At 45.2% G+C, this 14687-nt stretch overlaps 1 protein-coding gene across 1 annotated transcript in view; it reads right to left on the reverse strand.

Annotated features, from left to right (window-relative positions):
• Window positions 1–259: 259 nt before the first annotated feature.
• Window positions 260–14687, reverse strand: part of NFKB1 (nuclear factor kappa B subunit 1) — a 118648-nt gene continuing 104220 nt past the window's right edge. Inside the window, 8 exon segments of the mRNA NM_001003344.1 lie at window positions 260–1110; window positions 2796–2976; window positions 3675–3847; window positions 4510–4576; window positions 5970–6094; window positions 9533–9635; window positions 9963–10132; window positions 10606–10807. Coding sequence (NP_001003344.1) covers window positions 953–1110; window positions 2796–2976; window positions 3675–3847; window positions 4510–4576; window positions 5970–6094; window positions 9533–9635; window positions 9963–10132; window positions 10606–10807 — 1179 coding nt within the window. The 3' untranslated portion in view covers window positions 260–952.

The raw sequence follows: 14687 nt of genomic DNA on the forward strand, positions 1-14687 counted from the left end.
TGGGAGGAATGGCCCTGCATGAGGAGGAGGGGGTGAGGGGGATACAACTGAAATGAAATGAGCCAAGTGAGGATTCGATTTGGCAAACCCAAAGCTTTCATCTCAGCTTAAAATACGGCTCTTTTGATCATCTTTTGGGTTCATTTCTGGGTCAAAAACTTGACTCTAAAGGGGAATGTGAATGTGATAACCGGCTGTGGAATGATCCCATGATTACAAGGAATCATCGTAGAAAAGTATTTCTGGAGATCAAACAAAATGAGGTCATAAATTTGCTTTTCCTTTTATTATAAAAGTAAAATAAAAAATAGCATTTATAAATCCAACATTTTTTTCCTTTAAAGTATTTGATCTAAAAAACATATTTACAATAGCAAAATGCAGAAAAAGGGGGAAAAGACCATTTTCAGCACTGATTGTAACCATGTTTACATATTGACATTATATGTTCTTTTTTCAAATCACATAGATAACCACATTAGAAAAAGCAGTAAAGCCTTTTTTTATTATTATTATACACCACATAACTTTCATTTAAAAAATATCCCTTTTCTTAATCCTCAATCTGAATGCACAGCAGTGCTGTGGACGGCGAGAAGGAACACCAGGTGGGGACTGTGCCACCTTTGAATGCCAGCAGGAGCGCAGCGAGGGGCAGCAGTGGTGACAATGGAAGCAGCTGGAAAAGCTCAATAAGCAGACTGGCCCACATGGAGGCGTCAGGCCGGCTGAGGCCTTGACTGCTCCAGACGCTGTGGCCGTGGGCCAGACCAACGTTCCTGTGAGAACCGAGAAAGAAAGCCTACTTCAAAAGGCCTTGAATTAAATTCAGAGAGATTCAGGCAGGCCGGTTTTCTTCCAAGCACCCTGGGATGCACTTTGCCTTCTTTCTTTTGGACAACGGTGGAATCGCAGAGCTTTGGTTGACCTAGTGTGGGCAATGGGCAGTGGGCTAGATTTTGCCCTCTATCGGTCCTTCCTGCCCGTACTCGTGGGGCGCTTTGTTAAGAGTCAGCAAGGAGCTGCCACTGGTCAGAGACTCTGTGAAGCTGAGCTTGCGGAAGGAGGTCTCCACGCCGCTGTCACAGATGCTGTCGTCTCGGACCTCGTCTGCGGGGAGAAGCACAGATTCACTGGGAAGCATGGCTGGGAAAACGCAGAGCCCTGGCCCTCGGACACCTGCTCTTCCAGCCAGGCTCCCAGCAGGCTCGTGGGCTGCTCTTGCCCATCAGCTGCCACGGGTCCCCGCAGCGTGCCCCTGTGGCCCGCCTGTCCTACGCAGTGGCTGAGGGTGGGAGAGCCCTAGGCAATGGAAACACCGCGGAGACAGCAAAGTTCGTCAGGTGTTTTCACATCTCTTCCTCACCCTCACGTTTATCAGAATCCCTTCTGAATTTTCCTGACTCACAGTGTGCCTTTTTTTTCTTAGAAATCGAGTCTATTTTTCCAACCACCAGGTTACCTATTTTATAGCTGGGGAAATGGCTGAACCCAGGCAAAAGAAATGGGTGACAGAAGTAGGAACTAAAAATGAGATATCTCTCTGGGCCTCCTGTGCTATTAAATGCTATACACTGCCTCAAAAACATTCTAGTAACAAAAAAAAAAAAAAAGGTGGTTACGGTGAAAATGAGCCTGTGATGAATAATTAAGTCACATCCTCCCTGTTAAGAACCTCTTTAGAGACCTGAACAATGTTGACTTATTTCCTATAGGGAGAAAGTGACCAAGAAATAGAGTCTAATATACACAAATCAAAATGCCATCTTCTTGTATCTTAAGTTCCAATATTAAAATATGAAGACCTTAATGGCAGCGACATGCTATTGTTTTGTTATAGATTTGTTGATTTATTTGGTCACCCAATCTTTATTGGGTTTCTATTATGTGCTAGGACGTATTTTTTTAAATGACTGTAAGTCAGGGATCAAATAAAAATTTAAAGATGTAAGTATTTTCCTATTTCTTTGTGTGGAAGGAGTCATTAGGACACGAGGGCTGTTATTTCTTTCCAGCGTGTACAACATCTGTCCCGACTCTCCTAGGAAGGCCCCTCAGAAGGTGACACTTGTGCTGAAACTGAAGGGCAAGAAGGAGCCACCAGGTGAGGATCTTTGCAGGGAAGGGGAAGGGAAGGTTCGGGTTCTTAAGACAGGATCAGACTTGTGAGAGGAGTAGTTGGGGTCAGGAGGGTGCAGGAAAGTGGGGCGGGAGGAAGGGCCTATGAAAGGGATAAAGGAATGTTGCCTTTATTACTAACTGCTCCATCTTCAAACCTCGAACAGTGCTAGGTGCAAAGGATGTGCTCAGTAAAGATTTGGCGAATGGATAACTGAGAGGTATACAACAGGTACAGGTATCACACTAACTTAAAAAGAATCTCCTTAACTGTTGTGTCAGGAGTGGACCGAAGGGAGAGGGGTGGGCTGGAAGCAGGGAGACTGACTAGGAGTCGCTGCCACAACTGAGGCAAGAAACGAAGGTGGATGCACAGGGGAGGCGGTCTCAGAGGAAGCTGGGCGGGGTGCGTGCGCAGTGGTCAAGGGGCAAGTGCTTCTGCCTGACGTGGCCAGGCCAGGCCAGGCCAAGCATTGGACTTTCAAAGAGGAGGGAATCCTCGGTGCTCAGAGTGGTTGTTGAGAGTGCGAGTGAGGATACGCTGGCAGGGACACAGAGGGTTACTGGGCTGTGCTGCGAGTCCGTGCTGTGTGTCTCAGGGGCAGTGCTGCGGGCCGGGCAGGAGGCCCAGGGGAAGCAGGAGATAATCTCAGCTGCTTTTTCTGTTTTTCCCTTACCTACTGGCGACCTCGTGGAGGCAGATGAGAGGGGCAGCGAGAGGGTCTGAGGTGCACCCTTCCCTGGGCTGGGGGCCGCAGTTTCCGGAGCGCAGAAGGCCGCCTGGATCACTTCGATGGCTTCGGTATAGCCCATCTGTCTCAGGGCCTCCACCAGCTCTTTTATTGTCCCCCCGGAGACCTGCAAGGAAGACGTGAAGAGTGTGTTCTGGTGTCAGGAACCAGCAGGCAGGCTGTCACCGCGACGCAGGCCCCTGCGAGAGCCCGGTGGTCCTGGAGGGGTCAGAGCCAAGAGCGGCTAAGAAGACAGGTGACCTTCGAGTCGAGTTTCCTGTTTCAGTTCAGAGACCACTCAGGAAATCACAGAGAAGCGGCTTCCAGTAAGCACAGAGGACAGAGAGGGAGAGAAGTGCTGAGGCAGTGAAACTCTACCTGCCATGAAGGTCATGCAGTATCCCTGCTTAGGCTGGAGCTCTGAAAACCACTGAGAAACAAGAACTACCAAGGAAATTTCAGTAGACAATCATTTCACCTCACAGAAAGCTGACTCGGTGTCCTGACATGAGATCAAGGCGTGCGCTTGGGGACAGAAAGAGAATGCATGTGGATCACAGTATATCACGTTGGTTCAAAGGGTCAAAGTTCTGCGACAAACCTGACCTTCTAGTAGGGTTTCTGCAGGAAATCTCAAGGTATTTGAAAATAGGGAACACCTTGGGATATCTGAAAACCACCTTTCTCACGAAGGCAGATTTTCCACTCTGGCCTAGGTCATGACTCATCTTCCTCCTCGGGGTCGAGGGAGGGGGAAGGGGACCATGCTTGGGTCAGTGATGTTAACAGAGGGGAGTCAAGTAAAAATGTGAGCTGATGTGTTACCTCGTAGTTATCCATAAGAGTTTTAGAAGGAGCAGGACTCAGCCGGAAGGCATTATTCAGTATCCCCAGACCTAATTTCTGTGCCAGAGTAGCCCAGTTTTTGTCCGGATCAGGGATCTCTAGCAACTTGTAGAGCTGCAATTTAGCATCCTCAGTCAGCTGTTTCATGTCTCCTGAGGGAATGAAGAAGAAACACAGCTGTCCTGAGCGACCAGAGACCCTCGGGGGGTACTGAGCATGGCCGCACGGCTGCCCTCTGACACCCGGTGCAAGCAGTGAGGCTCCTTTACTTGGTGTCAGCAGCAGCCCCGCTAAGGAAGGCGGTATACGTGTCTTAGCAGATTACAACGGGATGTTCTCCTTTGCATCCGCCCAGGAACTTTTGATTCTGAAATAAGCCGCTGTGCCTTTTGCAGGACAGCCTGGATAAATGCTGGTTCTCCCTTGCCCCCCTTTTTTTAAAATTATTTTTAATTTTTAATAAATTTATTTTTTATTGGTGTTCAATTTACCAACATACAGAATAACACCCAGTGCTCATCCCATCAAGTGCCCCCCTCAGTGCCCGTCACCCATTCACCCCCACCCCCCACCCTCCTCCCCTTCCACCACCCCTAGTTCGTTTCCCAGAGTTAGGAGTCTTTATGTTCTGTCTCCCTTTCTGATATTTCCCACACATTTCTTCTCCCTTCCCTTATATTCCCTTTCACTATTATTTATATTCCCCAAATGAATGAGAACATATAATGTTTGTCCTTCTCCGACTGACTTACTTCACTCAGCTCCCTTGCCCCTTTAAATGACAGTGTGGATCGAACACTGGTTCAGAGCTCACCTTGTGCAAGTAAATCGTCAGATGTAAACTCTGGCTCATATGGTTTCCCATTTAGTATATCAAACACCTGTTGGGAAGATAACCATGGAAAAACGTTATACATGAAAGGGACCAGGCAGGGAATCAATCTCTTTGGAATAAAGAATTCACTGGGTCCTCCTGCAGGGGGCCTAGTACCCCAAAGATGGAGGAATGCCAAGAAGTCAGTCCTGTGGCCCACAAAGTCATGACAATGCCCTCTGGGAAAAGAAAAGCCCCAGGGGCTCTGGGGCCAGGAGGCTGTGCCTTACAGGGGCTTCTGAGGTGGGCAGGAAGACCCGAGCCAACCTCACAGAGAGCCAGGGCCATGGTCCTATGGAAGGACAAAGAGTCCAGGCCACCAGCTCAGCCATGTGTTGGTCAGAGAGTCATTGCTAAGTGACATTTCCCTGAGAACCGGGATGAGGAACGAGCTTATATACACAGAACTGGAGGCTGTGCCTCCTCCCTTGCCCTCCACCCCAGAAAATGGCTGCTGAGAAGGAATTTTAAAAACCTGCTCACACTGAGGTATGGTAATGCTCACACGGCTTGGTGTTCTCTTTCCAGCACCGTCTACATTTTAAACTGAGGTGACAGGAAAGCCTTAGGTTAAAAGGAAAAACAACATTCTGTAGCTCTGGAGACCTTTCTGTGTCTTCACAGTTACTCGGTGCTCGCTGACTAGGTAAGGACAACATGGGGTCACTGAAGTGGGTTATCTTTCTGTGCTCTGTGGTAAGGCTTCTGGGAAAGCCAGGCGCTCAACATAAAAGGGGAACTGTGTGGTCTCTGTGAGGGTCACTCAGCTCAACACCCACTTGGCGGGCTGAGAAGAGGAGAACGAGCAGTTTTTGGATGTGGAGCAGCACTTGTCCCTAAGAAAGTCGATCTGGTTGTGCTGGAGATGTGTCTGCGGCCCTTCTCCCTCTGGCTCTCCTCCCTGGGCCATAAACACCCACTCACGGCTTTTCATCTCAGGTCACTGGACTTTTGGGGAAGAGTTAGTCTATTTACTAGATTTATATTTATTAAAATTCTCAAGAATCCCTCGGTTCTTTTTATATAAAGAAATCACTTGCGAAAGTTCTAAGCAAACTAACATTTATCCCAGCTTCAGAAATGGAGACGGGAACAATTCTGGTGTGAGTTCAGAACGAGGAAACTCTCACGTGAATTTCGTGTTTTCTCTTGCAGAGCCCTCTCTCACAACTGAACTGTGATCTGATTAGGCATACACTTTTACACTCAGAACTCCGCTGACCTAGATCTTTCATGGATAGGCTTTTCAAGATAAATATGTCTCTTGATAAGCAGACTTTCTTAAAAATAAAAGGCATGTGCTTTGGGGGATAAAGACCCAAAAAGACCATCTGTTCGTACATTCCTGAACCATTAGCTCCCTCTGGAGCTGCCATCAAACAGACTGAAGCTGCACTCACCTGCCAGTTGGTGGCCATATCTAGAGGTGTGGTTCCAGGCACGACTCCTTCATCCTCTCCATCTTTTTCCCAAGAGTCATCCAGGTCATAGAGAGGCTCAAAGTTCTCCACCAGAGGATCTGCACCTATGAAGTCAAGTTACACAGCATTAGGCAAACCCCGTGTTGTCGACTCTGAACTACCTGCCGGCAGAGGTCAGACTTCCAAAGGCAAAGCACAACAGCCACTAGAGGCAATTACTCAGATAATTTTTAATACATAACATGTTTCTACTGAAATATTCAGAGAGCTTCTTTTAAATTCCCATTTATTGGGCAGCTCAGGTGGCTCAGTGGTTTAGTGATGCCTTCGGCCCAGGGTGTGGTCCTGGAGACCCGGATTGAGTCCCACGTCAGGCTCCCTGCATGGAGCCTGCTTCCCCCTCTGCTTGTGTCTCTGCCTCTCTGTGTGTGTGTGTCTCTCATGAATAAATAAATTAAATAAATAAATAAATAAATAAATAAATTCCTATTTATTTTGGTGGTAAAGATGTCAGATGATACTCTATATAGCCAAGGACATTTTCAAAAACAGAAGACTTGGAGTACCCTGACCCTCATATTTAACTCTCTAGGGCAGTTTTTTTAAATTATTTTTTTAATTGGAGTTCAATTTACCAACATATAGCGTAACACCCAGTGCTCATCCCGCCAAGTGCTCTCCTCAGTTCTAGGGCAGTTTTCAACCAAATGATGCACCTGTACTCTAAGGAGTTAACAGCAGCAGTTTTCAGGGGTTGGGGTGTGCCCTGTGGATCAGGGACCTGAGTCAATGTTCAAGTTTGTGCCCACCACTGAGCATTTCTCAGGCTATTCTCCCACTTGCTCAAAAGGGCAAAGACGTTTGCTGCATTGGGACAACATGCTCACTTTTATTCTTGGGTACAGCACTGCCAGGGTCCCAATACTTTAAAGAGACAAACAACACAAAAACCTTCTACTAAGATGGATAGTTATTCAAAAGTTTAGGGCTGATCTTGGAAAACCCTAGTCTGTTTCTTAATGTGCAGCAAGAAAACACCAAAAGTAACTCAGAGATTAGAGCTAGAGTTACTTCTTAGAAGCTATGTTGATGAGAGTGTTTAGTCTGATGTCTAACAAACAGTAGTAAGTTCAGCACACCCTTCTGGGAAGAGCTCGTTTTTATCTTGCTGGGAGATCATTTGATTTGTGCCAACTTCAATAACAGGAGAGGGCCTAATGAGAGTCAGAGAAGGATCTTCATGCTGTTTCTTATTTCAACCCTCCAGCCCTGGCCTGATCTAGAAGACAGTGAGTGCCATCTGACCATGGAAACAGAAGAGAAATTAAGAGGAACAATTTATGGACTGGAGAATGCTGGAGGGGCTGAGCCATATCGGTTCCTTAAGTGACCTTCCTGACTCTGAGCTCAGGATGAGGTTTTCTTTTTTTTTTTTAAGATTTTATTTATTTATTTATGACACACACACACAGAAAGAGAGAGAGAGAGAGAGAGAGAGAGAGAGGCAGAGACACAGGCAGAGGGAGAAGCAGGCTCCATGCCGGGAGCCCGACATGGGACTTGATCTCGGGATTCCAGGACTGCGCCCTGGGCCAAAGGCAGGCGCTAAACCGCTGAGCCACCCAGGGATCCGCCCCCCACCCTTTTTTTTAAAGATTTTATTTATTTATTTATGACAGACACAGAGAGAGAGAGAGAGAGAGAGAGAGAGAGTCAGGACGAGGTTTTTTATCTGAGTGCCTTCATTTATGTAATGGAAAAACCGTTACTTGCTGCTCCTTTCATGGGATATTGAGAATTCAAGAGAAAGCATTTTTGATAGGGCTATAGCTTCCTGTCTGAAGGCATTTCTTAATTACAACCAGTGACTTCCCAAACAATTCATACATACTGCAATCAGAGTCTTTTATTCCAGAGAAAGTTGGGAAAAAGAAAAAGTTTGACTTGACTGAGACTATGAAAAGGCTATTGTTTATTTGGATATGCTTTTATTTGCTTAGAAATATGTGGGGCTCCTAAAGAAAAAGTTTCTACATCTTCCTGGACTCAGTTTTTTTTTTTTTTTTTTTTTTGGACTCAGTTTTTATTTTTATCTTTATTTTTATTTTATTTTATTTTATTTTTTTAATTTTTTTAAAGATTTATTTATTTATTTATTTATGATAGACATAGAGAGAGACAGAGAGGTGCAGAGACACAGGAGGAGGGAGAAGCAGGCTCCATGCCGGGAGCCCGACGTGGGACTTGATCCTGGGATTCCAAGATCGCGCCCTGGGCCAAAGGCAGGCACCAATCCGCTGAGCCACCCAGGGATCCCTGGACTCATAAAACTAGTAATTATCTCTAGTTTTAACTCTCTCTGTTTTCTTTAATTTATGAAGCATTTACTGTCTAAAAAAAGTTTGAATAACTTCTATAGTAAATCAGATAGCTCAAGGTTTGAGAGACTACTTCCATTAAACATTTGTTGAGGTTCTAAATATACAAGGCAAGAGAGATTTAAGAGTGAGCAGAATAATGTTCTGTACTTCACAGGACTAGAGAATAAATGGAATAACACCTGCAGGTCCTAGAGCAGAGCAGGGGAGAGAAACAGTAGAGAGAAGAAAGTCTGGAAGTTCAGATGGATGAGCTGTGATTCATAACTATGCCCTTACTAGGACCCCGGGACAGGGTCCCACAGGTCTCTCCACGGTTTCCTTGGCTGTGAGATGGGAAAAAAAATAATGGTATTTATCTCTAAGGGTTATTGCAGATTAAATGAGACAGTGCATCTGACAGGCCTAGCACAGTGCATGGCACATAGCAAGGTTAATAAATGCTGGCAATTTCTAGTGCCTCACATATGGTAGTACTTAATACACCGCCCATTTGTTTTTTCCCTATTATTTCAACTTCTAAAGGACCTCTCTTGCTGAAGAAAATTTTAAAATTATGTCTTATACCAATCAACTTTTTTTTCCTGGAGACTTCTGACATGATCTGAGGTTGGTACTGCCCAGAGTTCTTTTTTTTTTTTTTTTTTTTTTTTAAGATTTTTATTTATTTACCCATGAGACACACACACGCACACACACACACACACACACACACACACAGAGGCAGAGACACAGGCAGAGGGAGAAGCAGAGAAGCAGCCTCCATGCAGGGAGCCCCGATACGGGACTCGATCCTGGAACTCCAAGACCATGCCCAGGGCTGAAGGCAGGCAGTAAACTGCTGAGCCACCCAGGGATCCCCTGCCCAGAGTTCTTTAAGGAATCTAATTCAACTGTAAGAAGCTCTCCTGACATGAGAATCAACCTAAACAACCAACATCCAAAACACATGAATCAGAGAGTACAGACTGACATGACCATCAGGACCAAGGCCAGGATTGCAAGTCCCAACAGCTCCATTACGTCTGTGGAAGTGTGATTTTTATTTACTCTTGCCTTTCAGCAGTAGCTCCACGGCTTAAAGAGGGAGACGTGGCTGCTCTAGTGGAGTTTCGTTTGCATTCCTGACAGTATTTTCCATCACTAACCACCAGGATGCCTTACCTGCTGCTTTGAGAAGAGCTGCCAGCCTGGTGGACCCTCTCCCGGCTGCTATGTGCAGGGGTGTAGTTCCATCGTAGGTCGTACTGTCTACATGGGCATCACCCTAAAATCCAGTCCACAGGAAAGAGTTAGTGGAAGGTTCTCTCACCCTGTAGTCCCCACCTTCTCCTGTTGGCATGATGTGTAGGTCATATAAAAGGTCTTAGTACTACCCAGGGTGCTATTTGGGGCAAGCTCTGCCATTGGAGAAACCCCCAATTAGAGACCTGGGGCCGATGGTATGAGGACTGCCCAAAGCTGACTACTCTGAAGCCCTGAGTAGATATGGAATAAATAGAGGTGACTGTAGGGAGAAAGGCTGTTCCTGACATCATCCTTAACTCCCCCTCCTCGGGAATTTACTGCAAAGGCAAATAGGGGCGTCCTTCACCTCCAGGAGCAGGCAGCCAGCCAGGGAGATGTTGTCGTGCTCCACGGCCAGGTGAAGCGCCGTGCGCCCCGACTTCCGCTCCTGGGCGTTGACGTCGGCCCCGGCGGCCACCAGCAGCAGCAGACACGGCATGCTGTTGCTCATCACGGCTATGTGAATGGCGTTTAGACCTGCAGCCCAAGCACAGAGACAGTCATGGAGCTGGAAGGCTGCTCACAAGATGACACAACCGGGCCCTAGGGAGGGAATGCTGTCGAGTTATGGCACATCTAGGGTCTTTCCTCCGGAGATCCTAAAACGGCGCTGTGAGTCTGCTGTTCTGCACGTAAAGCCACAGTCTCCTTATGTGCTCTCAGGAGACACTGAAAGCAAATAAACATTCTCTGGATAAATGATGCTTTCTACACTCCAAGACCAGCGTTGGCTCAGTCCTCTGCCTTTTCCCCCTACTAACTGTTCCAAATCATCTTAAAGACATTAGTTATGGCGAGCAACAGAAATTCTCACGAGAGATTACAAACTCCAGGTGACTAAGGGAAGCATTTCTGGGTGCAAATCAAATAACACACATGTATCAAGTAGCTACAAATTGTTTAGAAAGCAGAGAAAGAAGGTTATTGCATGATGCCTGATTGTCTCTTACCTTCCCCGTTAGGGTGGTCCATAAGTAGTGCTGCCTTTTTGTGCTTGAGTAAAATACTGAGAATCTTATCTTGTCCTTCTTTGGCAGCTAGGTGCAAAACAGAGTTACCCAAGCGGTCCAGAAGGCTCAGGTCGGCCCCGGCCCTCAGCAAGTCGTCCACCACAGCCTCCTGCTTGGTAATCACTGCCAAGTGCAAGGGCGTCTGGGAAGTAGAGAAGGGTTAGGAGAGACACTGGTCAGTGGCAAACACTTCAAATGCCTGGGCTTGAACCTATGGGCTTGGTAGCTGCCACTGCAGTAGGTGGCATCATACTTCAGGGCCATTTCCCGTTGCCAACTCGTCACCTTTGCATAACCCGTGCTAAAGTACATATGCTGAACTGATACTGAGCCATGGGATAATTAAGATTTTTTTTATGTTTGCAATTCTTTTAAAATTTTATTTATTTATTTGAGAGAGAGAGAGAGAGCACGTGCCAGAGAGCCAGAGAAAGAGCATGAGCGGATATGAAAGGCAGAGGAAGAAGCAGACTTCCTGCTGAGCTGGTAGCCCAATGGGGAGCTCTACCCCAGGATGCTGGGATCATGACCTGAGCCCAAGGCAGACACTTAACTGGACTGAGCCACCCAGGTGCCCCTATATTACAATTAATAACTTTCTTGTTTCTCAGTATTGCCTGCTGACTGTTGATATGTTAATTCTTCTATTAATAAATTTAGCTTTCTTGAATTTCTAGCAGGAATCTATCTTCAGCTGCTAATTCTGTATATTATCAGATCAAAGCAAGACTTAGTTTTACTAAAGAAGTTGAAATGAACTACTCAATAGAAACCAATTAACAAAAGTGCTGTCATTCTATTTTGACATAGAAAATGAGTTTGCTGAATTAAAAAAGTATTTTCCTATGGACTGGCTCCATGAGGAGAACAATCAATAGAATAATGGCACACCCAATTTTTTAAAGATTTTATTTACTTATTCATGTGAGAGACAGAGAGAGAGGCAGAGACACAGGCAGAGGGAGAAGCAGGCTTCATGCAGGGAACCCGACGTGGGACTTGATCCCTGGACCTAGGATCACACCCTGAGCTGAAGGCGGATGCTCAACCGTTGAACCACCCAGGAGTCCCTGCAAGCTTTAATTAGTAAAGAATTTTAAGCAGAATTTGGGCTGAGATAGATTAGTAAAAAATTAACAAGGTTTTTATTTCTATAGCTTTTTCAACGTTAAAGTTCCTATCGCTGGTGAGAGGGATGTGTTCTACTTCCCAGTACAAGGAGGGTACCTTTCGTGTGGGAGAGGTGTTTCCTGCTTTCAGGGAGTCAGAGGAGGGTCTGAGCGTCCCTGCACTGGCTGCTTCCCAAGTGGCTCCAGTTCAAAATAATCAGCATGCCACTGTGGGCACCCCCATTTTATAACAGGTTATCAAAGGATTCTAAATATTATAACCAGGACCACAGAACCATCTCACTAAGAGGGCTCAGATGAACATACTGAATTGCTGACACCTAACAGGTGCATAAATAGTCCATCTGATTACTCTGCCCAGAAAGCAGGGCCTCGGCGAATGCAAATGAGATGTTTTGCAAACCGAGTGTTTTCAAAATGAACAAGACAAACACAATCATGAAAGGATCTTTCAAAGAACTGAGGTCAGTGACAGAGAATAGCGATATATTTTTATATAGATCATTATATTGCACAGGAGTTTGTGAAATCCAGCCTGTCTAGTGACAACTTGCCTAAACTTTCTCTCTCAGTCAGCGATTGCTGGCCACAGCAGTGACAACAGGATAAGTCGTCGATGCCCTGGCTGGTGTAGGAAGATCACAACACTGGAGGTGCTGAAAGATGCTCCTGCGGCTTGTGCTCAGTTAATTGCATACAGCAGAAATAAGACAGGCTTTTTGGCCAAATTTCCATACTCTCCTTTTTTTTTTTTTTTAAAGATTTTATTTATTCATTTGACAGAGAATGAGAGCACCAGCAGGGGAGTGGCAGGCAGAGGGAGAGAGAGAAGACTCCCCAATGAGCAGGGAGCCTGATGCGGGGCTCATCGCAGGGTCCCAGGATTAAAATCTGAGCCAAAGGCAGACACTCAACCACTGAGCCACCCAGGCAGCCCTCTCTCTCTTTTTTCTTTTTTTTTTCTTTTATACCCCAGCTTTAAAGAGAATGATGTCTCCAAAAGTTTAGATACTGTAGCGAAGAGCCTTCCTCTCAAAAATATATATGTAAAAAAAAAAAAAAAAAAGGTTGCATTCATTTATCTGAAATGCTATTTGGGGAGATGGAAAAAGTCTAGAAGAGAATGAGATTGTAGAAAAGAAGATCTGAAATTATAAACTATTATACCATTCAGAAATTAGTAATTATCTCTAGTTTTAACATGATTCTCTTCACGTTATACAATTTCTGTTACCATGAGTAAGAGCTTTTTTTTTTTATTTTTTTTTTTAAGTTTTCTCCCACAGACCCACCAAAGGTTTTCTACAAAATTTCAGGCATTAGGTCTTTAACCCCAGGACTATATCATATAGTGTGGTTTGTATCTGAGAGCATAACCAAAATATCTCTGTATTTCAAGTGTGTATGTTTATGTTGCCAGTCTCTGGAAACATATTTACAAATGCAATAGTTATACTTGGGAGTGGGGTTGGGGGACTTATATACTGCCGGGGAGGGCAATTTTTGATTTTCCAGTGTATTCCCTTATGTATGATTTAAAGAACTATGAACATATGTTATATTTTTAAAAACCAAAAACATAAAAGAAAAAATCCACGTGCACGAAAGCCCTCATTAATGTTATATAGGAAGACACGCAGATAAAACAATCCATATCCACCACACTGGAGTGGTGACCTATGGCACAGGGTGGAGGAAGAGAGAGGGTTTGACGGCAACAGATTTCAGAAATAGTTCCAGAAGAACCCTAACTCTACGCACTGGGATTATTTTGAGTGTATCTCCAGAGAGTGGGTGGGGAGAGAGATCTGCTCATGACAGATGGCCACCAGAATGTACTAAGATTAGTGAATGGTATTTCAGGAGGTTGTCTAAGACAATTGCCAAATAATCCAAATTACTTAGAGAACTGTGTCATTTTTCTGTTGAGAATAGATAACAGGAGAACCTTTACAAAGATAAACAAGTCCAAATTTTAGCCTTGTCTAGTTCTCAAATCAGAGTTGTCATGAGGTATAAGTTTGAGACCTAGATGGCATTAGCAGGGGATCCTAGGATCCTCGTCCATGAATGAGCGCGGTAAGTTGGGGGGAAATGGATCTGTGTTCTCCTGAGAGGCCCCAAATCGGAAGGCAGGAAGTATCAAAGGTGGTGGTTTTGAGATTTTTGTGTCTAGCACACCAGAGAGTCTCAATATATGTAACCAATGATACAGGAAGGAGGTTAGCACATAATAAATCACAACTACTAATCCTCTTGTGCGGTGTCCTTTGCAGGGCCTATTTATAAACAGAAAAACAAGTAATTCCTTGAATCTGACCTACAGGCAGTGAAGTTGAGCAGTCTTTGAGAGGAGGACCAAGAAACGACAGCGTCCCGTTCCCAGTTTTATTCGCATGCTTGTGATGGTTTGAGAGGAACAATCAGTCCTATAAAGCCTGAGAGAATGGAGCTTTAAGGGCCAGATGACTCTCTAAATACCAACAACCCTCAACATGGTATGAAAATTTGAAGACATTCTTTAAATGTCTACCTAAAATTAGACTTCACCCTCATTACTTTATATTATGAGTCAGTGAAGAATCCCCGACTTCATTCTTCCTCTGACATTAGGCACTACTGCCAGGGGAGGAGCTTAAAGACTTATATCAAATGGCAAAAACATCTTTCCCTTATCAGGAAACACCTATTCACACTTAAAAATCTAGTGAGAGGGGCACCTGGGTGGCTCAGGGGTTGAGCATCTGCCTTCAGCTCAGGTCATGATCCCAGGTCCTGGGATCAAGTCCCGCATCGGGCTCCCTGCAAGGACTCTGCTTCTCCCTCTGCCTATGTCTCTGCCTCCCTCTGTGTGTCTCTCATGAATAAATACATAAAAGCTTAAAAAAAATC

This window comes from Canis lupus, chromosome 32 (assembly GCF_011100685.1).
Source record: "Canis lupus familiaris isolate Mischka breed German Shepherd chromosome 32, alternate assembly UU_Cfam_GSD_1.0, whole genome shotgun sequence".
Taxonomy (NCBI): Eukaryota; Metazoa; Chordata; class Mammalia; order Carnivora; family Canidae; genus Canis; species Canis lupus.